General features: G+C 41.2%; 1 protein-coding gene across 1 annotated transcript in view; it reads right to left on the bottom strand.

Moving 5' to 3' along the window:
• Window positions 1-343: 343 nt before the first annotated feature.
• Window positions 344-11555, bottom strand: part of LOC121925120 (UV radiation resistance-associated gene protein-like) — a 52917-nt gene continuing 41705 nt past the window's right edge. The window contains exons 11-12 of the mRNA XM_042456915.1: window positions 8745-8910; window positions 344-444 (exon numbers count right to left, since the gene is read on the bottom strand). Of these exons, the coding sequence (XP_042312849.1) occupies window positions 387-444; window positions 8745-8910 (224 nt within the window). The 3' untranslated portion in view covers window positions 344-386. The remainder of the gene's footprint in view (window positions 445-8744; window positions 8911-11555) is intronic.

Genomic DNA, 11555 nt, shown 5'->3' with positions numbered 1-11555 from the left:
CTGGTTCTAATCTAACATTAAAAGCATGTGGTTTAGATCCTGATTTTCTTTCTTTCTTTCTTTTTGCTTACATTTCAAACTGAATTGAAGAAACCCAAATAAGGAGTTGCAAATCCCCTTGCCCCAACAACATACACACAAAAATAATGTTGGATAAAAGATCACTGAAAATGGAATGCTTCCAGTCGCGTTCTGAAAAGAAATTTTCTCACCAGCTGAAACGGTGGTGCATTCAATGAAAGGATAAAATTCCAATTCACAGCAAGAGATGCCAGGTGAAAATGTCACAGTTTTTCTAGGATGCTTTCTCCACCTGAAGCATTTGGTCTAGTGCAAAGACTGGGCTGTTTCTTGGCCAGTAAATAACTGCCAGTAATTCAAAGGTGCTAGTTGACAGCACACTCCTGCCACATCCGCAGCCTCAATTGTTCCTTATTACCTATCCTGTTGAGAAAAGAAGTATTTTGCTTATTGGTGTCCAACTGGCTCTCAGTGCCCCAGGTCAGGCTGACTTTATATTCCTTTCCCTTCCTCATATTGTTCAATTCCTCTTCCTAACAGGTGAGAGGTGAAAAGGCTGAAGACAAAAGCATTCAAATGGACCTAGGTGGGCTAAAGCACTCTATATGGAGCTGCCCTGGAGAAACAGTCCACAAATTACAGCTTGGGCACATTCAAACTGGGCAAGTGATAACAGTCTTGCCTTGCAGGAGAAAAGAACACCAATTTGTACTATTGGACAAGATTTGTCTATTTGTAATGAAACACAGTTCAGAACAGTGGGTTTGTCATATGAAGTCTTTAAACAGCATACGGCCGTGTGATGTAAAGAAGCATCTCTCTTGTATCATCGCATCTGTGACTTCAAATCTTTCAGGGGAAATGTTTAAGTTATACCATCATCTAATAGGGCCTGCACTGCCAAAAGTCCTAATAGGGCCTCCTTGGTGATGTTGCTGCTGGTATGGAAAGGCAACTTAGGTCCAAAACACATTGCAGAAATAAACCAGTTTGAGACTGCTTTAACTGCCTTGGCCCAAACCTAGGGATCTGGGAACTGTAGTTTTGTAAGAAATTTAGCCTTCTCTGTCAGAGATCCCCCATGTCACAATAAACTACAAATCCCAAGATTTCCTAGAATTGAGCCAAGGCAGTTAAAGCAGTCTCAAACTGGATTATTTCTGCTGTGTGTTTTGGACCTTAATTGTGCCTCACCCCCCCCCCCCAAACAAAACCAGTGTGTTGTACGAAGATGTGGTCCACAATCAAACCTCGGAGGTGAGTCACTGCCACCAACAAAGTAGACCTTTTCATCTGCTCTTGAATGAAGAGAAATTGGGCTGCATATATAACTTAAAACTATTTTTCACAAGCTATTTTTATGATTCTTAAGTGCAGCACTAGTTAGACTCTTCTAATAAGGGGAGCCAACGCTTCAGCAATAAATGAAAAACCAATATTTAAAAAGAATATACACTTGCACACACTTGAATTATACCAATTACAGAGTGGTCCAATTCTGGGGCCTCAGCCAATTGACCTAATTACCCACGAAGCCTGGGAAAGCTGGGGCTCATTTCAAGTCTACAAGAGACCGGATATAAGTGAAATACCTAATCCTTGGAAGGTCATGAGGGTTAAAACTACTTAAGTACCAAATTTGGACTCACTTGAAAATGGCTATAATTCCTGATTAGTAGTACTGATACTGTGAGTGATTGCTTAGATTACAGAAGAATTTTACAAACTGGGGTTAAGTAGGCCACAGACACATTATTTTTGGTTTGATATATTATATGTGCCCTTCAGCGTGGTTTTGCTGAGGTATAGTATTTTGCTCTCAAGGGATTTCAGAACTACTGAAAGAACACTTCCATTACCATCGCCAAGTGTATTGTTATTTTACAGTTTCCTTAATTAAATAGAAGAGTTGGGTTTCCAAAACTTCTCCCAGAATGAACTCAGAGTAACTCGAAGCAGCTTGTACTGACAGGAAACTCCACAGTTTCAAAACCCATTTTCTACAAAGTTGTGTTCCGTGATACTTTTATGCTACATCAAATCACCTGGTAAGAAAGAAAGATAGTCAGAGCCCTGTTCATTATTTATTTAGTTTATTTATTTATTCCATTTGTAGATGGCCTTTCTCCCAGAGGAGCCAAAGGCAGCTCACAGATAAAAAAGAACAGCTTGGCCACTGCTTTTAGATTATATAAATGCCACCACACACGTTTTACAAAGTTTAGCCTCCCCACTTTCTCAAAATATAATAATAATAATAATAATAATAATAATAATAATAATGATTCATATATGTGTGTGCATGTGTGTATACCGCCACTCCCTACAGATTGAGTATTTGTTGTTAAAAAATGCTAAGACCTGAGTGGTATATGAAGAAACAGGTGTTATGAGGATCACAGAAATAGAGACAGCATGTGATACAGAACAGCCATGTTAAAATATTCAGATGCATTGAAGAGATGATGCAACGTATGACTTGGAAGTGCAGCTGAGATCCTCAAAGCTGACAAAATACATCCCAGATTGAGAAATACTGCATAAAAGGTAACACGACAAAGATTATTTGCTATATAAAGCTTCACTTCTTAAAACCGTGAAACTTTGAATAGCTCTAGAAACACAATAGAGCATAATCTAAGTTGCTGAAATGTTAGTTATTTCACATGCCTTAATCCATTATAAAACAACTCCTGCACAGACGATATTCCCTTTTTACTTAGCAGCTGGTTATTCCAGGCAGCTTCAAAGAGATCAAATTTACATCCAATCTATGGACGGACAAACTTTCTCAGTTTCAGGTATGAAAATAATTCAGATGTCCACTAGACAGCACTGAACATGGAGAACAGAACAGTCACTATTCTAAAACCCAAATTACTTCTACTCTATGGCTGTCAGTATTCATTTTTCATTTCCCACTGCCCCTGGCCAATGACTCTGGGAGGGCACAGGTGGAAGCAGCAACCAGGCTTAATATTCAAAGATAGGTTCATGTCCTCTAACTAACATTAGCACTGCAGTGTCTAATCTGGGGTTGGCACGGCCAGTTATTAGTACTGCATGTATCACCCACACTGGCAAACCAGCCACAGTAAGCTATATACTGGGAAAGCTATATACCGGTAGTAGCAACTGGAATCTGCTGAGAACCCAAGGGATCTTTCCTCCATCCCACAAAGGAAGAATTGTGGTAATTATGAGCTATTTAGACAGTATGGACAGTGAGTGGAAGAAGAATTTTAGACAAAGTCTAGTTCTAGTAGTGCTGTAAAAAGAGGAAAATGTGTGACACATAAAAACAGAGAACATGTAGGAAGAAGTATGGCTCTTGGATGTTATCTGCTATTGATTTCAAATCCAGAGTAATAACATTATTGAATGGAAGACTGTGTGACTTATGAAAGCTTTGTGGATTGAATCCCAACTGAACAAGGGAGGGGAAACAGCATTATGCTCCTGTTAATTTAAGCACTGCCTTTCCCAGCATTTAAAATGTGCTATTTTATTTCAAAAATTCCCAAAAGATACAAGTGGTGGGGAGACACCACTTTGTCTCAAAGTGAAAAGGAGGCCTTGGAAGTCCGATTGACACCAATGCTGGTTTCATTTGGGTGCCAAGTAAAAACATGGCTGATCATCAAAATGTTGGGCCTCATTGATTTATCTCAAAATGGTAATGTATACAGTGTTAACAACTGTTTTAGTACAGTGGTCCCTTACAGTACTTTACGTGGGGGATCCATTCCAGACCTCCTCCCCACATAAGGCGAAAAGTACGTATGCTCAAGCCCCATTCAATATAATGGGGCTTGTGCTTGCAGTGCAGCAGAGTGCATGCGCCATTCATCCTTTTGTTGCATGGCTTCAGTGTAAACTGAAGGTCACGTATGGCACAGACACACTGTATTTTAAACCTAGTTTAATATGTTAATCATACTTTACAAGCTTGAGTACAGTTGACCCTATGTTCTCGCTGACTTGAGATCCATGGTCTTGAATAAATAACAACAACAACAACAACAACAGAGAGTTGACATCGGTTAATTTCAATGGGGTGCGCCCCTGTGGCGCACGCCCTGCACATGCTTGCAGGCACATGCCCCATTCAAGACTATGGGGCTTGAATATCTCCATTTCACAGAGGGTGGAGGAACGGATCCCCCACAAAAACAGAGGGCCAACTGTATATTTAAAGTATTTTACTGTTTGAAATTGTTTTAATTTTTTGTATAGATTTGACATGTATGTCAGTAACCTGAGATCTTTTTATGTAGGCTAGGATATACAGGTGTCCCAAAAAACTCCACAGTTAGTAGCCTTGATCATTCAACTCATCAGCACCTCAGATGGCAGTTTGGGTGCTAGGCATATTCTCTAAAGTAGTAATCCCCCCTGGCAATGCATACTTCTGATGTTAGCTCTATTATTCTACTGAAAATTCAAAACAACCCATCTCTGTCGCTGCTTCCTTTGCATCCAGTCACGTTGGGAGCAGCAACTCAGGAGCTGGCTGAGCAGTGATTGAGAAGCCTCACACTTATGCTGGCCTTTCAACCAAGAGGCCTCTCAGTCACTGCTCAGCCAGCTACCCGGCTGCTGCTCCCAAAGTGACCAGTGCAGAGGGGAAAAGCTTCTTCCCAATAAGGAAGGACTCTCAATCCTTCCTCATCGAGCTGCAGATGGTTACAGAGTGGGTTTACAGAGGTCACATCCTCTGGACTGGAGACTGGTATGGATGAGGAAAGGGAGATATTTTAACTACAAGAGCTGCACCAAGTCAAAGGACACTTTCCAAAAATTGATCCCAAATACTCTTACCCTCCTTCTCCAGAGACATGCCTTCCACATAGCATCAAGTTTCCCAGCCCCAAGACAAAAATTGTTTTTTCTGCTACCTTCTCTCTCAGCCTGTCCAATGAAAGAAAGCAGGAGCAGCAACACAGCTCCACCCTGCTAGCAAAGTCCTTGCAAACCTCACAAAGCTTAGGCACGGTCCCAAATCCGAAAGCGCATTTTTTGCCGCTGCTTCTCCGCTGCCACCACGTGCTCTAACTCAATGCTTCAGTCTGTCAGTCCCCAAATAGAGCTGCTCTGGACCACAGAAGTAATATCCTGTGCCCAAGCCTTGCAAGAGTTTCCCAGCTACCACCACCACTACTAGCAAAATATGTGGCTAAGGGAACGAGCTGGTATGGGCAGGCAATGAACAGGCAACATCAACACATGAAGCAATCAGCAAGGCTTCGCGGTGGTTTTAAGGGACCCTGAAAAGATGTTTCATGCAGCCTTCATGCCCACCATAGTCCTAAAAGCCACTGATTCAGTTTGTTTTTCTTGCTCACAAATGCTTTGACTGAAAAGTCCCACCTGTTGCCACCTTTTCCTTCACTGGCCCCTGGATCTTTCCACCGCCCCCAGGGTGGGTGTACTACCCACTTTGGGAATCACTGCTCTAAAGCAATGGTATTTGAAGTGATGGTCCCTGGCCTGGTGCCATTGGCCACTGTTTCCTTTAGCATTTCCAGAAAAGAAAGCAACAACTGTAGCCAATGGGTACAAATATGGTGCCAGTCCTTGACACATTGAGAAGTAATGACCAATTCCCAAAATCAAGCACTGCTGCAAAGAAAGGGCTCTGGAAATCATTTTTTGGAAATTTAGACTTCCCCTACTGCTAAAAAAATGCCTTAATTCCATGATTTGCAAGGGAATGAATTACCATTATCTTCAGTGAAACATGTCTTGTTCCTGGGCAAGGGATGTGTTGGAATTTCCTTCCTGTGTCATCCTGGCCTATTGTACTTTTAAGTGATAAAGAAAGATGTCACTAATGCCTCACAAAAGAACTATATCTTTATTGGCCAACCAAAATGCACAAAATATATTATGTAAGCTTTCAAACCTCCACTGGATTCTTCATCAGGCAAAAGATGTTTAAAAATCATACAGGAAAAGAAAACTTGGGAACTGTCACAGGCTAACATTTTGTATCAGATTTTCCCCCCTGTTGTATTCAGAAGGTTTGGAGAGATCTCAATGCAGGCAGGGGGCACTCCCCTCTTTGCCAGGAGAATTTAAACTCCATTAATAGCAGTAAATTAGCCCTTTGTGGGCTCCAGAGTGTTTCAGCCACAGCCCCTTTCTTAGGCAGAGAACACTACATTTCCCAATAAGTCTCTGAACTATTACATCCAGGGAAACCCTGCTAATCATAGTCCAAATACCTGTATAGGTAAACCCTGCTAATCATAGTCCAAATAAAAAAATTTTTACCTTTGTTGGAGGCAGAAACCTCCGAGAGTCAAGACTCAGACCTTAGCTCCCACTTATTTGGGATTTCCCTGTTGCAGCAAAATTTGGTATCTTCAAATCCAGAAAACATATTCAGGGGAGCCGTGTTGGCCATGCAGAAAAAATAAAAAATAAAACCCACAATCCACAAAAGGGCGATATTTTTATTGGCCAACCAAAATGCACAAAATACATACTGTATATACCAAAAAATGTAGGCCTGTGACTCTAACATTATCAATTTTCTTTTGTAAGATTTTTAAACATATTTTGCCTGATGAAGAAGCCAGTGAAGTTTTAGCCAATAAAGGTTTGCATGATGTTTTTTGTGCATTCTGGTTGGCCAATAAAGGTATCAGTCTTTTGTAGATTTTTGGTTTTACTTTATTTTGCTGCACGGCCAACATGGCCAATAGTTTTTTTCCAGAGCTGTCTTCTCTTCCTCCATCCCACAGGAGTTCCACCTTCATTTTTATTGTTTATCCTTTGCAAATACAAAGTCAATGCTGACCTTGCTGAGACTAGATTTTAGTCATGAAAAAGTGCCACAATCAATTCATAGCCAAGGCATGTCCCTAAACTTTATATATTTTATAGGAGCTATTAGAAGAAAATATGGCGGAAATACATCCGCACACACATTTGCTGAAAACTATTTTTCCCCTTGAGACAAACATTCCCAAGAACAAAAAGAGGTTTAGAAATTTATGAAATAAATTAGCCTTGTAATATTACATCAACAATATATTTTTAATACAATATAAAAATGAAGTTAGGCTTGCGGTTAACTTTATCATTAATTACCCATTAAGGAATCTTAAACTTCTGCTTAAGATCCAAGTGAGTTGCATGGAGACCAGTAGCACACAGTAATTTATACCATATTCTGTCAATAAAGTTAGGGAGCTTTGTAAGTGAAAGACCTACACTGCAGACTCTATGCTACTTTAATAACCAAGCTTGCTAAACTGCCCAAGATATCTGTCAAACTGTAGGTATTTTATCTTTAGGAAATGGCACACCATGCCACTTAGAATGATTATTCAGAACCCAAATATAGCTTCCTCTTCACCATTCAATACAAAAACAGTGAAGAAAAAGTAGTCTTGTGGCACTTTTAACAGACTGGGTTTGATATGAACAATAGCTAGTCATAACAGTATAGTGTCCGGTTAAGATCCCAAGTTAGATGATTTGGAAAGACATTTGGATGATTTGTAAAGATATTTAGGGCCGAAACAGATGGTCGTATAGGGGTGGCTTGCTGCCATCCCTTTGAGCACTAGATGGGGGCTGCAGTAGCTGCACGCTGCAGCCCCAAGACGGCATTTTTTCGGCACAACCAAGAAGTGGCAAAAGGGCGATTTTTCGGCTATGGCAGCAGTTCTTAAGTGCTCTTCCTGCGTGCTGCATATGAACACTACGCCGCAGGAGCACCAAAATGTTGCCTGCTGGGATGGTGTCGGGGTGTGCAGCGTCTAAAATGTTTAATCTTACATTGTTTAATCTTGTTTTAAGGGGGGGTATTATATATATATGGATGTATTTTAACCTGTTGTACGCCGCTTTGATTGCCTGGCAAAAAGCGGGATAGAAATAAATTTTTTATTTATTTATTTATTTATTTATTTATTTATTATTATTATTATTATTATTATTATTATTAGAGGCCCGCCTCCACACCACCCCCAAGCCAGCGTATTGTGTCGGTCTGTTTTGCCCCATAATCTTATCTCAATAATTTTTCATTTAAGTTTCTCTCCTTGCTCTGGGTATGTATGATCTGCCACAGACTGAATGCTTAATATTCTATAGCTTCAGATAAAGTACCTTAATTTCAGATAGTCAGGCAATTTTGGAAACAGGATTAGAGGCATTATGCAATTTACAACCATCCTCACTTTTAAGGCTATATATTAGTCAGTTTCATATGATAGTATTTTGCACTGGATTGACTAAAAAGTCAGCATGGGTTATGGTTAACATCTAATTTGCACCCTGCTCTTCTTCCATTAAATAACTACACTGAAGTATTTTCTCTCTACTCGAATTCTGGGACTGGAACCCAGAGGATTACAGTTTTGGTTTTTCAAATTTAGGGATCCTAGGGCAAGTCAGACCTTGCTTGAATGCAACCAAAATAATTCAGACATCCAAACTGAACATATTTTGTAAACATCAATTTTACAATTTTCAAAAATCTACTTCAAATATGTTTTCAGCATGATGCATCCAGCTGCACCAAACATTAATGCAAATATTTAATCTCCATACCTCAAAGGAGACAAGAGCAAAAGTGATACTCTAGCAGGAACCTCTGACAGAAATTATGAAGTATACATTGGATGACATGTAAAAAAGAAATTTCTCAGTCTTTAGTGGAGAATTTACAGTCTCCCCACACCTAAGAGATAGAAACACACACTTACTCTCTCTCTTTCTCTGTCAGTTTGTCATTAATGTTATCTTTGATTGCAGACCTGGAGCCCTTGTGATTAATGGGATACCTGAGTGGCACTTGCAGGAAGAAGGAAATCATGGAGACCAAGTGAGCAGTATAACCCAGAGCGACTGCAATGCTGCCATCATCTTTTGCTACAAGGAAGAACAAAGACACCATTCAGTTACATCACCCAATTAAAGTCCTAAAAGGAGTTCACTACTGTGCCCTGGATCAGCTAGTTTTAATATTCTTCACTTCATTTGACTTTTTTAAAAACAACAACAACAACAACAACAACATGGATTGCATCAATTAACAGCACAGAAGAATTCACCTGCAGGATAAAACTAAGCTGAAAGATTTGGGATGGTGTCCCTTTCCATACTTAATCATAGGGTTGGAAGAGAACTCAAAGGCCATCCAACTTCTTTCAGTCATGCACAAATATACAATCAAAACACAACAGATGGCCATCCAGCCTCTGCTTACAAACCTCCAAAGAAGGAGACACTAGCATTCTCCAAGGGAGTGCCTTCCACTGTTGAACAGCTCTTACTGTCAAGAAGTTCTTCCTAATATTGAGATGGAATATCTTTTCCTGCAGCTTGCAGCCATTGTTCTGGGTCCTGTTCTCTGTAGCAGCACAAAACAAGCCTGCTCCATCCTCAATGTGACATCCCTCCAAACATTTAAACAGGGATATCATATCACCTCTTAAACTTCTCTTCTCAGGGCTTAACATACCCAGCTCCCTAAACCATTCCTCTTAGAGCTTTATTGTTTCCAAACCTTTCACCATTTTGGTCACCTTCCTTTAGCCATTCCAGCTTCTCAATATCCGTCTTGAATTATGGTGCCCTGAACTGTACACGGTATTCCAGGTGAGATCTGACCATGCAGAATAGAGCGGCACTATTACTTTCCTCAGTCTAGACACTACAGTCTTATTTATGCAGCCTTGGATTATATTGACTTTTTTAACTGATGCATCATACTGCTGATTCATGTTCAGCTTGTGGTCTACTAAGATTCCCAGATCGCTTTTGCATGTCCTGTTATCATGCCAGATGTCCCCATCCTATATCTGAGCCTTTCATTTTTTCAATTGATTCCACGTCAGGGACCACAAAATCTAGCCTTTTTCTATATCAGGGATGGCAGATTTAGGGGTAAAGTGTCCAAATTAAAATGTGTTCTGGCACCAGGTGTTACCTGGCGGTGGGACCTCTGCTCTCCATGGGTGGGACTTCATGAGTGGGACTTCTTCCCTGCCTGCCTGGGGGTGGTGGGGGAGGAAGATGAGGAACAGGCGCACATTTTTTCCTCCCCCCCCCCCCCCCCCTGGCATCCCTGGGCTCCAGCTGCCTCTGGAGAGGGAACTGGAGACTGGAAAGGGTTGGAAAAGAGGAGGAAAAGGTGCATGCCTCTTCCTCCTTCCGTGTCATTCCCTGGCTCCAGCTGCCTCTGGAGAGGCAACTGGAGGCCGGGGAAGGTTGGGAAAGAGGAGGAACAGGCACTCCAGGCCCTCTTCCTCCTCTTCTCCCCATCGTGTGCTGGGAGAAATGGCATGGCATGCCATCTCCAGCACGCTTGCCATAGGTTTGCCATCACAGTCCTATATCATGCTTTGCAACACATCTCTGGCCAAGTGGAAAATTCACTGATATCTCAGCCTAACCAATGGGTTCTAACAGCCCTTCACTCTTGCCCAATCTTATGCATCTGAATTCCTCTGGGGGAACTGCTTCCTTTAACACACACTTTTCCCGGTCCATCTCCCTTTGATCATATCTCTCCTGCTATCACTCTTTTCTCCTGCTCTTTCCCATTAGGGCACATGAGCTAACGAGTTTGACTAACAGATGTTCTAATCTTTGATATATTTGGGATTTTGTGTAAGGAAAAAAATAAGTACGATTCTGGAGAAAGCTTTCAATCATGAAAAGCAGAGCCCGTCACACCCGACTTCCATGAATTTGTGCCAAGTTTTTGGTAACAGGAGACAAGACACTGTAACTGGAAAACTTTTTTTTTTTAAATATCTTGCTGTAAGAAGGGGGGCAGGGCGGAGGTGGGTCGGGAAGCAAAAATATGTATTTCATTACAGCAAAGTATTCTGCTGTTATGAATTAACTCCATCTTCCCCTGCTCAAATCTAATTTTCCACAACTTGTCTGCTTTAACTTCTAAGAAAATAAGATGAAAGCCACTCTTGGAGCCCAATCTGGTGTTTTCTTCATTTGGTTTTCAGGTGTACTGAGGAGCAGCTAGCTAATTCTGGGAGACGTCTACCAAAAACAGCCTTCACTTTATTGGCATTCTCAGAACAGCAACAGCAGGTTGCTGAAGTAGGTCAGATCTAGCTGACACAAAGGGAGTGGTGTGTCAGGACTTTTAGACAAAGAATAGTAACTAATGGCCCAAACAAACAGGCTAAAATAAAGCTGCTTCAGGTCACTTTGGAGGTATGCTTTTAAACGATGCATGCACCCTAAGAGTCCGGAAGCCATGCCAAAGCCATGCTCCAGTCCTAAGGCCTGGAGCACAGCTTTGCTGCAGCTTCAGACCTCTTAAGGTGTGTATCATTTAAACAGCATACTGTACCTCCAAAGTGACCTGAAACAGCTTTATTTTGGCCTGTCTGTTTGGGCCCTTATTCACAAAGATGATAGCCCTGTTCAAATATTTAAAGGGATGTCATATTGAGGAGGGAACAAGCTTGCTTTCCGCTGCTCCAGAGAACAGAACACAGAACAATGGATGCAAAGTGCAGGAAAAAAGATTCCACCTCAGCATT

Source organism: Sceloporus undulatus, chromosome 3 (assembly GCF_019175285.1).
Source record: "Sceloporus undulatus isolate JIND9_A2432 ecotype Alabama chromosome 3, SceUnd_v1.1, whole genome shotgun sequence".
Taxonomy (NCBI): Eukaryota; Metazoa; Chordata; class Lepidosauria; order Squamata; family Phrynosomatidae; genus Sceloporus; species Sceloporus undulatus.
The sequence above is the reverse complement of the archived record's forward strand: the minus strand, read 5'-3'. Positions and strand labels throughout refer to the sequence as shown.